At 45.0% G+C, this 15,696-nt stretch overlaps 1 protein-coding gene across 1 annotated transcript; it reads right to left on the bottom strand.

Annotated features, from left to right (window-relative positions):
- Positions 1 to 690: 690 nt before the first annotated feature.
- On the bottom strand, positions 691 to 13,702 carry LOC115528002. Its single transcript, XM_030335804.1, is given in 6 exon segments — positions 691 to 1,872; positions 2,377 to 2,958; positions 3,444 to 3,607; positions 4,634 to 4,729; positions 11,510 to 11,570; positions 13,622 to 13,702. Coding segments are annotated over 6 exon segments (2,055 nt in total). The 3' UTR covers positions 691 to 801.
- Positions 13,703 to 15,696: the final 1,994 nt, after the last annotated feature.

Raw genomic sequence — 15,696 nt, 5'->3', positions numbered from 1 at the left:
CGGTGCATCTTGGATAAGACTTTATTTCCCATTTCTTCTGGGAGGATTATGCTACAGTCTGCTGCTCTCCACCATCCATTAAGGCACTGAGTCATAGGCAATTTTTGGATCCAGTTTAGGTCTTCTTTAGTGTAGGTGGGACTTTCTGGTAAACTAGCTGAACCGGGGTCTGGTAGGGTGGTCATTAAAGCACAGTCCACCTGTAAGGCCACCTCTCCTTTACCATTAGAGCTGTAGAAGCGATCATACGGAGGCAAGGGGGCCAGCCAGCCGCTACTGGGTCCAGTCTTTTTGAAAGATAGGCAACGGGCCTGGACCATGGGCCAAGGAGTTGCATCAGCACTGCTTTGGCTACCCCTTTATTTTCATCTATGAAGAGATGAAAGGGTTTGGAGACATCGGGGAGCCCTAAGGCTGGTGCCGACAACAGGGCGAGTTTAATTTGCTGGAAAGCCTGCTCAGTTTCCTCTGTCCATTCAAAGGGCACCTGTTCTCGGGTGACCAGGTAAAGAGGCTTAGCCATCTTGGCGAACCGAGGTATCTACAAGCGGCACAACCCGGCCGATCCCAGGAATTCTCTTACCTGCCTTCGCGTTGTGGGTCGGGGGATGCGGAGGACGGTTTCCTTCCATGCATCAGTGAGCCATCGTTGGCCTTCTCTTAACAGATACCCCAAGTAGGTTACCTCGGATCCAGATCCTCGTGAAGTGCCTCATCGAACAAGGTGGGTGAGTTTTTAAATCCTTGGGGGAGCCGGGTCCAGGTGAGTTGCCCATTTATGCCTCTCTCAGGGTCGGACCACTACTCGAAGGTGAAGAGCTCTTGGCTTTTGGGGGCCAGAGGCAGGCTGAAAAAAGCATCTTTTAAATCAAGGACAGTATACCATTGTCTTTCTGGGCTGAGGGCACTTAGGAGGGTATAGGGGTTGGGTACTGTTGGGTGTATGTCCATGACTCGGCAGTTAACTTCTCTCAGATCTTGTACCGGACGGTAGTCCGCACTGTTAGGTTTTCGTACAGGCAGCAGGGGGGTGTTCCAGGCTGAATGGCAGGGACGAAAGATGCCTAAGTCTAGGAGGCGACGGATATGTGGCGTGATGCCATTTCTGGCCTCCATTGACATCGGGTATTGTCGGACCCGAACTGGATCTGCCCCTGGTTTCAGCTCTATGAATAGAGCTGGGCGATGTTTAGCCAACCCCATACCCCCGGTTTCAGCCCATGCTTCTGGAAACTGCTGGAGCCAGGGCTCTATGTTTTGACTTTGTGAGGGTGGCCCCTGATGGAGTCGATATTCATCTTCTAATCTTAGAGTAAGTATGGTAATGGGTTGGTTGTGAGGGCCAGTCACTTGGGGGCCCCCTGGCGTAAAATGAATCTGGGCCCCCATTTTAGTGAGTAAGTCTCTTCCTAATAAGGGGCAGGGGCTGTCGGGGATGACTAGGAAGGAATGGGTGACCTTTCCATTTCCTAGGTCCACAGTCCTCTGGGTGGTCCAGGGATATTTTTTTATCCCGGTAGCCCCTTGGACCCAGGAAGATTTTTCAGAAATTTTTCCATGGGGTCTGATCAAGACCGAATGTTGTGCCCCTGTGTCGACTAGGAATTGAACTGGGTTCCCCTCCACTTGTAGCGTTACCCTAGGTTCGGGGAGGGGATCCGAACCCCGTCTCCCCTATTCTGCATCTTGAGTGAAGAGGGCGGGTGTGGTTTTTGGCTGCCACGGTTTTTGATCATGACGTGGCTTTTTCTTTTTAGGGCATTCTCGGGCCCAATGGCCTTTTTCTTTGCAATAGGCACATTGGTCCTTATCTAGGGACTTTTGTTTATCCAGGGGCTTTTGGACAACAGCGGCCAGGACTTTGGTCATTTCCTCGGTGGCTTTAAGTTGCCTGTCCTCTGGAGTCTCTCTATTATTATAGACACGTTGGGCAATGCGGAGTAAGTCCTGAATCTGTTTTCCCTCTAGGTCCTCTAGTTTCTGGAGTTTCTTTTTAATATCAGTGGCTGCCTGATTTACAAAGGCCATTACAACAGCAGCTTGATTTTCGGGGGCCTCAGGGTTCATGGGGGTATACTGTCTGAAGGTTTCCATTAATCTTTCTAAATAAGCAGCAGGGCTCTCTGTCTTACCTTGTATTACTGAATACACTTTTGCCAAATTAGTGGGCTTGCGTGCAGCAGCCCGGAGACCCGCCATTAGAGTCTGGCGATAAATGCGCAGCCGTCCCCTACCTTCTGCCGTGTTGTGGTCCCAGCCATCCTGTGGGGGTCGGGTCAAGGGAAAAGCTGCATTAATGAGATCAAGGTTAGCAGTGGGTTGGCCGTCATCTCCAGGAACCAGCTTTCTTGCTTCCAATTGAATTCTTTCTCGCTCCTCGGTGGTGAACAGGATTCGGAGGAGCTGCTGACAATCATCCCAGGTGGGTTGGTGGGTAAACATAACACTGTCTAAGAGACTTATTAAATCTTTAGGGTTGTCAGAAAATCGGGCATTCTGGGTTTTCCAGTTATATAGGTCACTGGTAGAGAAGGGCCAGTATTGAAGTCGGGGGTTCCCCGTACCATCGGGAGGCCCTATTTCCCGTAAGGGTAAAGCTACGGTGGAGTCAGGAAGGCGGAGTCCTGGCTCATGAGGGGCCCGCCTACGGGTGCGTCCAGCCGGCCTTTGGACTTCGCCCCCACTAGGCATGGGCGCGGGTTGAGCCTCCCTATTCTCTAGTTCTCCTATGGGCTGGGCTACGGGAGGCTCTGCCGGCGCAGCAGGGATAGGGGCAGCTTGCGGAATGAGAGGAGGAACCTGGTAAGGGGGAGGGTCAAGGGAAAGTAAATCTTGGCTGTCGGGGAGAACAGGGGGTGCAGTTGGAGTTGGCGGCTTGGGTGGGTTGATAGGTTTAGCCGCTAGAATTTTGCATGGCCCTGTTGTTAAAAAAAGAGGCCATCCAGGGAAGTGGGTTTTCTATGAAATCTTGCCACTCCAGAATATAGGGAATCTGATCCGAGTGACCTTCTTTCCCTGGTAGGAAAATTATTGATTTTACTTTAAGGACCACGGGGAGGCAGAAGGTTCCCTCTGTAGGCCAATTGACCCCAAAGGTGGGCCATTCAGAGCGGCAATAGGTGATCAACTTCCTTTTGCAAATGTCTAGGCTTAAGTTGTGTCCCCTAGCTTTTACGTCCCTGAAGTTGGTGAGAAGGAGGGAGAGAGGGGTGCTCTGCGTTTGGCCCATGTTATGATTCTGAGGAAGAGGAGAAGAGAAGGGGGCGCGGGCAACACGGACGTGGGGGAAGGGGCGCCGCTGGCCAGGGGGCGGGAGGGAAAGCCGCAGGGAGCTGAGGAAGGAGGAGAGAGGAACAAAGGATGGAATAATTAATTCTGATCAGCCGATAAAACACTTAATTCCAGTAAAACATCCGACCCATGAAACAAAAACAAGAACTAACAAGAATCTTTCGCAGCGGTTCCAACTTTCTGGTGCCGTCTCGGCCAGCCCAACAGAGAGGGTTGTGGCTAGGACGGCGGTAATTACAAGGGCCCAGGGGTGACGATACATTTAGACTGACATAGAAGCACTCGCGTACTCGCCCGTCCGCGTCCCTCTCGGGAACTTAGGTGCCTCTTAGCATGGGCGGGCAGGTATAATCCCCCTGCTTGGATCAAAATAAATTTTGACCGCCTTAAGCCGTATGAGGATCACCGCGGAAGTCGGGTTAGAGCCCACTCGAATCCCGTAGCTTATGCCGTGGGACTACACATAGGGTAAGTCAGGTGCGTGCCCCTGACTCCCAACAATCATTCCAGTCAGTTTAACAGACAGACACACAGACACACATCACATCAAAATACGGGTAACAATTGGCATGCCTAGATGGTTTTTCTTTTAGACGCGTAGAGATATTTCTTAGCACTCTGGTAGTTCATAGAGAAAATGAAAGTATTTAGTTCGCAGGCGCGTTGGGCGTAAGCAGCCCACAGAAAAGAATCCTGATGGGCCAAAAAGGTCCCCCGATGGACCAAGAAGGTCCCCAGATGGGCCAAGAAGGCCCCCAGATGGGCCAAGTAGGCCCCAGACGGGCCAAGAAGGCCCCCAGACGGGCCAAGAAGGCCCCAGACGGGCCAAGAAGGCCCCCAGATGGGCCAAGAAGGCCCCAGACGGACCAAGAAGGCCCCCAGATGGGCCAAGAAGGCCCCCAGACGGACCAAGAAGGCCCCCAGATGGGCCAAGAAGGCCCCCAGACGGGCCAAGAAGGCCCCCAGATGGACCAAGAAGGCCCCCAGATGGGCCAAGAAGGCCCCCAGACGGGCCAAGAAGGCCCCCAGATGGGCCAAGAAGGCCCCAGACGGGCCAAGAAGGCCCCCAGATGGGCCAAGAAGGCCCCCAGATGGGCCAAGAAGGCCCCCAGATGGGCCAAGAAGGCCCCAGACGGGCCAAGAAGGCCCCCAGATGGGCCAAGAAGGCCCCCAGATGGGCCAAGAAGGCCCCCAGATGTCAGTGGACGTCTCCAACTGACCCCGGCTGGGTGCCCTATAGCGCGTCCGCCAGGGTCACACCAGCTTCCAGACAGAACCGGTTCTCCAGAGAAGAAACACAGATCAGAGAGAAAAGGAAGAACTTTAGAGCCGGCTTACTTACCGATCGGAATCAGATACGACCCGTTGACCAGAAGTCTGGTGGGCTCGGGGGGGATCTCGGTGGGACCTCCAAATGTAATGCCCGAAGTTCCGAAACCTCCCACAAAAGTCCACCAGAGTCGTAAGTCAAAGCCAAGCGGCAAGGGTCGTTTATTGCAGGTTCGAACCTGGTCCTCTGCGCACTCGTCGCCGGTGACGCAAGAGGCTACGATCAGGGTTGGTACAGCGTTTTTATAGACAGAGACAAATAGCACAGGGGAGGTTTCAAATTATGAGGGGCCTGATTAGTTGATTTTAAAGTAAGGACATTTGTTGTTCTCTGATTGGGCGTCCCTTGTCTGTCCTTTGGCGGGAAGGCTTTGTCCGTTACTTGTGGCGGGAGGAAAAAAGGGGGAAGGGGGAAGGGGGTAGGGTAGGTGGGGAATGTGCTAAGCAAGCAGGTTTACAGAAGCGAGAAATGCCGGTTAGTTTATGTATAATCACTCATTCCATTACATATCAGACTACATTTAGGAAGGTTTACAACCCATTCTACTACACAGCGGGTTACATTCAGGAAAGGCCTCACAATGCTCGTAGCAAACAGCAAGCAAAACAGACTTCTCAGCAATTGTATTTCTTATCAAAGATCCATAATAAGCAGAAAAGAGAACTTTAGCTTTAAACTAAGGCAGGGCTGTCATTTGGATTGTTCCTTTCACCTTGTCTATGTTTTTTGCTTGCCATATCCCCAGCACTTGTAAGTGTCTGGCACATAGAGGGTGCTCAAAAAAGATTTTTTGCCTACCACTGGACTTGCTCCTCTACATACATGATCTCCTTCAGTCCTCAGAACAATCTTACAAGGCAGCTACTTTTATTAACATCTTGTAAGTGGGCAAACTGAAGCTTAGGGAAATAATTGACTCAAGGGGACAAGGCTCTTAAGTGAAAAAAGGAGGTGTGCTGCCACCTGCACACCTCGTGTACCGCAGTGTTTATGCCTTTGCGTGTGGTGTTCCATTGCCTAGAACGTTGTTCCTAGCCCCTTCCCACCATCTCTGCAACTTCACTTGTACCTGTTCCCCAGAGAGTAGGTCAGTTGCTTCCTTTTCCTGGAGTGTTTCCTGATGCCTGCCAGTTAGAAGTGTGTTCTCCCTCTTTTATGTGAACTTCTTATACCAGCCAGGTCTGACCTTGTATGATAGTTATCTGGTGCCCAACTTGCCTCCTCTTCTAGATTGAACAGCTCTCAGCTACAGAGACCATCTCTGCTCATACTGCTCAGTAAATATAGACTGACATTCATTAATACAACAAGTACTTATTGACAACCTACTATATCCCCACTTATGTAAGCACAGGGGATAGGGCATCCAACAAAAGAGAATGACATCACTGACTTCCCGGACCTTAGGGTCTTATGGGGAAGACAGACAATGAGAAAGATAAATAATACACACTGCATGCCGTGTAGATAGTGAGACGTGCCAAGGGGGACAAAATCCAACAAGGAAAGAGGACAGGGAGTGTTGGAGAGGAGGGTGGAATTCAAGGCTCCAGGAGAGGATGGCCAGGGCACGCCTTGCAGAGCAGGTGACTGGAGCCCAGGCCTGAAGAAAATTAGATTTCTGGGAGATATCCGAGGGTAGAGGATACAGGCAAGAAGAACAGGCCAGAGGACACAGGCAAGAAGAACAGGCCATCCAGTTGACTGGAATAGGGAAAATGTGCAACACAGTCATAGGAAGTGAGGTCAGGGATGTGTCAGGAGCCATGTAGGGAGGACAAGTAAAGATTTCAACTTTTATCCCAGTGAGACGGGAGGCAATTGAGAGGCATGAAGCTATTGAGAAGAATGACTGCTTTGAGCCCACCAGTTAAATGCCACTTCTACTGAATCTAAAATAGTCTACACTCAGCTCTAATGCTAATCGTATGCTCTTTAAAGAAAATCTAGGGACGCTTGGGTAGCTCAACTGGTTAAGCATCTGACACTAGATTTCGACTCAGGTCATGATCTCATGGTTAGTGAGTTCGAACCCCACATCAGGCTCTGAGCTGACAGTGCAGAGTCTGATCAGGATTCTCAGTCTCTCCTCTCTGCTCCTCCCCCCACCCCCCAATAAAATAAACTTAAAACAAATCTCTGTGTACAACTGTACACAATCTGATATTTTTCTTGTTCATTTGTTTGACTATTTTCGGCCCCCTCATAAGCAAGTATGCTCTAGGAAGGCAGATATCGTATCTGTTTACTGTTATGTCCTCAGTGCCTTGTAATGGCCTTTGGCACATAGCGGGTCCCTGTGGCTATTTGGTGAATGAATGAAGTAAGTACGAATGGGTTGTAGCAGAGGTTGCTAGCAAACAGTGGGATCTGACAGAACTTGGAAGGGCTTGGGAGCAAAGACAAGTTTAATATACTTCAGTGTTAGCTCTTGTTGCATTCAGCCTCCGTGCTCTGGAATCATCCTTCTAAAATTAATCTCAAATGCAGGCCTCTCTTACTTACACTAAGTTACCGACCATTAACTGAAATCACTCTAGATTCTTTGAAGCTGAAATGTTTCTAAAAGTTGATGAGTTTAAGCACGTCCATGGATCTATGGAAGAAACGGTTTAAGTCTTGTAACTTCTGATTTCAGTTCTCCCTTCATTTCTTTGCCACTAGAAGCAATTGCAATTCTGTCTTCTTGGCATCGTACATGGAAATACAGTCTTTGTGACAGCAGAGTCACAGGCTGGATACTACCCTCATGACCTTGCCATTCTCACAAGGAAAAAATGGAAGAGTACAGAACAGTAGATGAGCACTCTGAACATGTTTCTTCCGACTTGAGATGCAGTAGGAATTCAGGAGGAGAGAGGTCAAATATTGGAGAAGGAAATCCACAGAGAATGAAGGGAGGAGATGGGGAATATCATGTGGATTGAATCCTTGGAAAACCTTGGGTTGTACCATGTACGTGGATGGTGGCTGAACCTTCCATGGTTTTCTGAATAGCTTGCCATCATGCCAGTGAAAAGTCATGAGACTTTGGTTATGCAGATGTGTTAGCTTTTTGACCACTTACATCCACTATTAAAATTCCTCTCGCACATTGAGGGAATTTCATAGGAACTTCCCAACTTTTGCTCTTTTTCACAAACAACATTTATTGATGACCCTTTATTTATGTCTTTATTTTTGTCACTTTTCAGCCCATGTGGTGCCAGTCTTGATGGGTCAGATGAGGGACTATGCTGACATGGGGAGGCCATTGTCAACAGAAATGAGCTTCTGGGTCTTCAGGTGTCAGATCTCCCAGTGAGTGAGCGTAGCAGTCAACTGTGTGACAGAGCTGACCCGAAAGGAGCAGCAGGGCCAGCAGACATCTGACGCTCTGTTTATATAACAATCAAGAGGATGATGTTTTGCTAGCTGTATAGGGCAGGGACACTATCGAGCCAGCAAAGAACCAAAAAATTAAAGGGTGTAGATCTCCTCTCCATGAAGAGAAACAGAAATGGCTCATCAGTTCAAACATTTCTTTAGAAGACAGCTATTTGGGTCGCATCTCTACCCAAAAGTAGCTCTCCTTGACCGCTGGAGCAATTACCACATGACGTGAGGAGGTGAAGGCACGTTAGAACAGGATTCCCAGCCAGCCTTTGCCCCCAACCCTATTCTTACTTCTCTTCATGTATTTTTTTTAAGAAGCCAGGACACCCAGGAGAAACTTAATTTACTAGTGTTGATGGAAATTAGGAATTTTGACAAATTAGACCGTGGTATTGAAAGTTGTAACGTAAAGAGGATCATTTAGTACAGATGTCAGGGGGCACTGGGAAGGTGCTAGTGCCCAGGTCCTTGGAATCATGGAGCTCAGGTGGCACACTGTGCCACCTCCCCACCTTATTTTGCTGTTAATCATTTTCTGGCATTCTTCCACTAATGACTTTCTTTAGAAAATGGGAAATGAATTGGACTCAGAAGCATAAATGACAGCCCAGATTGTCATTGCTTTTCACAGCCCACATAACATTCTATGATTCTATATATTTTGAGTGCAGAGAATTATCATCATGATTGAGCCCAGCACCCAGTTTAGGCATTCAGTGCGTTTACCTTTTTTTCCAAAGCCCTGAGCTCCTATGGGTTCATTATTAAAATGTTCATTACGTCTAATTATGCCCTCATATTCTTCTAAATGCTGCAGTTATAATGATAAAATGAAATAATAGACATGGAAACAAATTCATGCCATCCCTCTTTTATGATACCTTCACTTTCTACCTCAGCAAATATTCATTGTAGGACATTTGGAAATACAAAACATCATAAAGAAGAAAAATATTAGCCATTGTCCCTTTATCTAATAAAAAGCACTGGTGACATTTTGATGGGTATATAATATAGTTTTATATCCTTTGGATAGTTTGTAGTTCAGCTAGATAATAAATTGTTTTCTATTCTAGTTTATCTTAAGTTGTACATATATATTATTTCCCTGTTAGAATCAAGCTCTTTGAAAAAAGATCAGTTTCCTACAACAACTCACATTGTACTTAAGTTAATTTATAAAGTGGTTGAGTTTGCTAATTACTACTGAATATCCATTCACCCCTTCCTCCACAATAAAGAACTCTGTTGGATAGCAAAGGAGCCCAGTTAAAAAAGAAAAGAGAAGGAAAGGAAAGGAAAGGAAAGGAAAGGAAAGGAAAGGAAAGGAAAGGAAAGGAAAGGAAGGAAAAGAAAGGAAAGGAAAAGAAAGGAAAAGAAAGGAAAGGAAAAGAAAAGAAAAGAAAAGAAAAGAAAAGAAAAGAAAAGACAAGACCAGACCATGTTTTCCAGTCTTCCTTGTAGATGGGGAGGCCATTAAAAAGTAAGTAGAAGTCATTGAGGAGCTTCTGGGAAAATTCTTTAAAAAGAGATAACTCAGGTGGCAGACATCTATTTTTTATTTCGTCTTTTGTCTCATCATGCCTGAGATTTGAATGTATTGGCTGGAACTCCAGCAGCTGTTTTAGAGAAGAAGGCTAAGAAAATTAGAAGGTCTTTGGCCCTGACATTCTGAACCGTTTGCTGAACCAACAACAAAGTTGTTGACCCAGACTTTTAGTTACATGACAAAAATATGCCCTTGTGTGTTTAATCCACTATATTGTAACCTGTGGCCAGCAACTGAACTCAATTCCAAACTCATGTCATCATACCACTTTATTTCAAAAAAGGATTTGAGGGGCTCCTGGGTGGCTCAGTCGGTTAGGCATCCGTCTTAGGCTCAAGTCATAAACTCGCTGTTCCTGGGTTTGATCCCCTTGTTGGGCTCTGTGCTGACAGTTCAGAGCCTGGAGCCTGCTTCTGATTCTGTCTCCCTCTCTCTCTCTGTCCCTACCCCCCTCAAAAATAAATAAAGACTGAAAAAAAGAAAGGATTTGAGGAGACCATCAACTCCTCTTTATAGATCATTGTATTTTCAGAAGCAGCAAGCCCTGTGTATCTTCTCAGTGGTAGGTATTCTGTAAATGTGTACTGAATGAACTCTAAAGAGGTTAAATTCAGCATCATCAGTAATATCCTCTTCCTCCAGTGCCTTACCCATATCGCTTTCTTGAACTCAACTGATTGCATAAAGAGCTAAGCTCTTGATTTCGGGAGAGCCTTCCTTTTGTAGCTTTTGCTATTTTATTTCATGCTTATTTCATTAAGTGCCTACACCATAAACATAATGCTTTACAATTGTTCTGCATGTTTAACTTATCAGGGGCTCATTGACTCATTTGTTTTCATTTTACCCACACCCTGGCAAGGGATAAAAATAGTGTAAATGACTTAGATTCTAAAAATAAGATTGAGAGGAGAATAAAATCTCTTGCCTTACATTGCTAACTAGTCTCTTTTCTTAAGAGATATCAAAGGTTTCACCTCATGTGCCAGCTCTGTTTGGTTGGTATAACACAGTTTGGCTTTCTGGAACACTGTGTTAAGTAGGATTCTGAAGCCATATTAGGACTCAGCAGGCAAAAGAGCAGTAATTGGTTTAGCAATGCCAGTCATAGACATTGGGAGTGAACAGGGAGTTGTCTGTGGCAACCCATGTACCTTTTATTTGCCATCCTACATCTATGACAAGATAGATTTACCGATATCCACCCCCCCGCACACACAAAAACAGCCAAAAGGCATTCCATTCTTTAGTAGGGTTTGCTCAATCCCAGTCTTTCTCTGCCAACCTTTTCCTGCTCATTTAGATTTATTCAGTATAATTTATGTATTCATGTAATGTATATACATATACATATATATACACACACACACATACATTACTGTCTATTTTTCTGTGTCCCAATTTAGATGAGGTTCCTTAGTGTAAATCATGCATTTATTCTCAGTCTGTTTTTAATGGAACTACTACAATTGCAACATGGTCACACTGTATGCCAAGGTAAAGTTTTTGATGACAGTAAGCTTCTGAAATTGTTGGAAAATGATCAGTGTGGTATGGTTTATATTTTATCCTGCCCAGGAGGGAGGAGATGCTAGCTACATGGCATCTTAAGTCCCTTTTCAAGTACTTAAATGTACAAACGCATAGGCCAGGGGTTGATGTCTTTTCTTACAAAGAGCCAGATAGTAAATATCTTAGGCTTTGTGAGTCTATATGATCTACAGCCCAACTACTCAGCTCTACCGTTGTAGTTCAATAGTAACTGCAGCAGCAGTAGACGACGTGTTGATAAGTGAGTATCCCTGTGTTGGATAACAAAAGGTGGAGGAGAACAGATTTGACCCTTAAGTCTAGTTCACTGATCCCTGGCATGGGAAACAGATCACTGCAGAGGAAACTAGAAACCTGGGACAGATTTCTGCAGAGGGCTGCGTGAACTTCAGTTTATCTCTGCATATACGTACTTATCTGGGACATGGCGATGATGACAAGCGCAATGATGACAAGGACGATGATGATGGCTATCTTACAGGGTTGTTGTGAGGGTCAGAAGAACGGATTATGGGTGTATCTAACCAGTACCGTATCTGGCTAGGAAGTGGTCACCTCAGTTGATTATCTGGATGTTTCATGGGCAACAGGGTTCTCACCCCCGTCTCCCTTCAGGGGCAGGTGGGTGGAGCATGTAAGGCAGCAGACCTGGTGAGAGGAGAGCAAACATCCTGTTTGAGAAGTAGGCTGCTGCTCAGCCCCAGCCCACTGTTGTCAGGGGGGAATGGGGTCTTCTTGTTGCCAGGTATTTTGAGTTTCCAGTCTAGAAATCCACATTTTAAATAAAATTGTCTTATGGGCATTGAGGAGGGCACCTGTTGGAATGAGCACTCGGTGTTGTATGGAAATCAGTTTGACAAATTTCATATTAAAAAAAAATGAAAATAAATAAAAATAAAATAAATAAAATTGTCCAATTTTTAAGCTTTTGCAGACTATTTAAGATGTAAACAAATTGTAGGAGCTGACAACAATCCAAGTATTGAGAACTGAATCAAGAGGCGCCATTGTGTGGCCTTTGGCACACTAATCCCAGGGCTCAGATGTTAAGGTGAACCATGTTAAGTTCAAGAACATGGAAATGGGCTAGTATCAATATCCAACCAGGAATTCCTTACTCCCTCCTAAAATATTAAGCACTTTACTCAATTAATCATCATAACCACTCTATTCGTTTACTCAGTATGTACTAATGACTCTGTGCTCTGCCCCAGGCACTGTTCCATAAAAAGGCATCTAGTAGTAAACAGGACAGAAAAAAAATTCCTGCCCTCGTGGCGCTTTTTATTCAATGAGATCAGTAGTTCCATACTAATATATGTGGAGGAAATAGAACCAAAGAATGACACTCAGAAAAAATGATTCTAGGGGCAGAATCATTTATTCCCAAAGTTGAACAGGATGACAATTATCAACAAGCATGAAAGATTATAACAGAAGAACTACCTATTAACTACATACAAAGGACCCTCGCTGAGTATACTTTGGTTCACTGAGAATAAATAGGAGAATCCTGGTACATTTTTAGGACAGGGTTTTAAGCAAGGTACCAGGAAGGACTTCCCAACAGCATGGTTTATTAAACAGAAAACAGGTGGCTGAAGTTGATTGAGAACCCTCTTCCCTGGAGAACTTTAGGAATGGGGTAGTCAACATTCATCCAAACATACAGTGTCTCTTGGGGACAGGGAGTTGGATTGGAGTCAGGGGCCTGAATACCATAGTGGAAAGAATTTTCATTTCTAAATTTTTTACTTTGGCCTAGGAGTCGTCATGTTTAAAATGTTTTTTTAACATTTTGTGTTTAGAAAGGTCTCTTCTTCCATAGTTCAAGCTACATAGATGAGCTCATGTAAGGAATGCATTTTTTAATTTTAGCACTTTCTATAAATGGGTTTTCTAAACCCTAAGCTGAAGTTGTTACCACGACGGGGAACATGGAGATAATTTTTCATTCTTTCATGCTATGCTGAATGTCAGCAGTAGAAGCTCCTAAAAATAATCATACCTTGTATTTATATAGCACCTTTCCCGAAGGTTCTCAAACTGCTTTGTAAGACATCATGTAATTAATCCCTATAAAGCATTCAGAAGACAGTTGTATAATATTAAGCTAATATTTGTCTTGCATATAAAGGTTATGCATTTTGTACTTACATATTATATTTATACAGGGTGCGGTAAACTCTGTATCGTGCATAGTGTTTGCTGCCCCAAACCACCTTCCGGTTACTGTAGTGCCCGGACTGACAAGCAGGAGAGATGAGGAATGTAAGGGGTAGTTTGCAGGGAGGTAAGTGCGAGTGAGTAAAAGGGAATTCACACTAGGGCTGCTGGGTGTTTGTGAAAGTTTAATTGATTTCTAGGTTCATGGGAAGCCATTAGAGGAGTATGAGAAGGGGACATAGAAAGAGGATTCTAACACCCTTGAAAAACAGCTTACTTGGCTTATTTGGATGAGTGGAGGTAAATGAGGGAAAGAAGGTCTGGAATGAGTGAAGTAGGCAATACTGTTGATTTATTACTGTTTCTGAGTCAAGTCTCCCCTTACTCAGCTTTCTCCCCAGTGTGCACACAACTTCTCCTTCAGGGTCTTCTATCTCCATCGTTCTCAACTCATCTCTTCTGCATGGGAACCAATTGCAGCTAGTCGTAAACACCTTAATATGAAATGAGCTGGGATAATCTCAGCCAAACATATCGACACTTTAAATCTCATCTCTACTTTTGCAATGAAAAGATTCAATAGGTTGATATGTGTATGAGCTCTTAGAATAGCACCAGGCACGTACGTAGTAAATGTTCATGTAAGTCATTATTATTATTATTTTTATTATTTGTAAAAATATCAGGCATGATTGCGTAGGAATGATGGTATACTGGGTTCTTGCAAACATTTGGGCATCACTACAATCAGGCCTCATGGGTAGCCTTCAACTCTATCTATGCATAAAGCTGGTCCTGGTAATGAATACAGCAAAGAAATGGTCACCTCAGCCCCTGCAGGTGGCTGGAGAATTGACAGGAAAGAGGGAGGAGGGTCAAATCTGAGAAGCGTTGCCTGGGAGTAGGGGCAGGAGGTGGGCTTGTGTGTGATGATAAATTGGACAGAGAAAGAAAAGGGGAGGAAAACTCTGGAGAAGACCCCCGGGGTCCCAGCTTGGAGGGGTGGGCATTCAACTACTGAGAAGCACAATTTGCAGGTTTGGAAAGGGAAAATGTTTACGTAGGCTCCAGCTTGTGCCCAGCCCAGCAGGCTGCCTGCAGGTTTACAGCTGAACATTACCATCATGGCACTCTCTTCTCTGAAGTGGCCAAGAGGAAGGAACGGCCAGGGACATTTCCGCCAGCCCAGAGGTTCTGGTGCCGCCCTTGAGTGTTTTCAAATTGGCAAGACTGGTCTGGTGATTTTTCACTGGCCAAGTCAATCTTCCATGCTGATGGACCTAGAATTTAGCATTTGTATTGGTTCCAAAACTCCTTTCATTGGCTCTGATAAGCCTTCTCAAACATGCTGAAAACTTAGCATCAAATCTACTTTCAAGTATGAACTAGGCCTTGAGTAGTAGTTCTAGACCGTAAGCCAGAAGCATATTGTCTGTTTTTAGTTGATTCTTCTTCAGACACCTAACCTAGTCTTGGCTTACCCTGAAAAGAAGACATTCTTGAGCAAAGGCCCAAGGCTATGGAATTCTGCCCCTGGCACTAAAACAGAAGCTTTACATGAGGTACTCAGAACAACCTTAGATGCACTAATTCTGCCTTGCGGTAGCCACCTATGATTCAAGGCCATCCAAGAATAAAATAGACAAGATTGTTCCATGAATATTAGCTGCAAGAAAAATACTTCTTTTCAAAGTTTAATCAATTTTTTTAAACAAAAAGAAAGCCACTTTGAACATTTAATTAAAAAAATGGATATTTCAAAGATGTTTAAAAATATTAAGATTAGCCTATGAAGTGATGGATACCAATATTAATGTCTATTATAGCAACATTAGTGTCTGTCCAAAATGGGAGAAGGGAAGCTGAATGTTTGATTACCCTAAAACCATAGAAATTCTGTCATTTTTTCCCCTGGAAATGTGTATTTTCTAGCTCAGTAATGGAAAAGAGAGGCCTTGCCCTATGTAGAATTGTTTGAAGTTTAATGATGTGGATATCTTCTTCCTCCATTAGAATGATAATTGTTTCAAGGTTATATTAGTGAGGTGTGCTCTGGGAGCAAGTGACAGAAACCCAGTTGTAACTACCTTGAGCTAAAAAGGGATGGGAATTTATTGGTTCAGCTGAGAAGTCTAAGGAATGGGCATCCCTGAGCTGGTCTGGGTCATGAGTATAAACGTGTTTTCAAGGCTCAGGCTCTCTCTTACTTCCTCTCTGAAATCTTTTTTCTTCTGTGTTGGATTTTTTTTAGGTGCTTTCTCTCTTTGACAAGAATAGCTTCCAGCCTGCAGACGTCCATCACACTTACTGCTTAGTTATTAGGCTCAGGCTAGTTTAGTGGCTGGGAAATAGGGTGGAATGCTCAGGCTGGGATGCAGTTTGGATGTCCAGGGGCAAAGGCAGGGGATGGGAGAAGGAGATACGAATCAAGAAG

This window comes from Lynx canadensis, chromosome D3, assembly GCF_007474595.2.
Source record: "Lynx canadensis isolate LIC74 chromosome D3, mLynCan4.pri.v2, whole genome shotgun sequence".
Lineage (NCBI taxonomy): Eukaryota > Metazoa > Chordata > Mammalia > Carnivora > Felidae > Lynx > Lynx canadensis.
The sequence above is the reverse complement of the archived record's forward strand: the minus strand, read 5'-3'. Positions and strand labels throughout refer to the sequence as shown.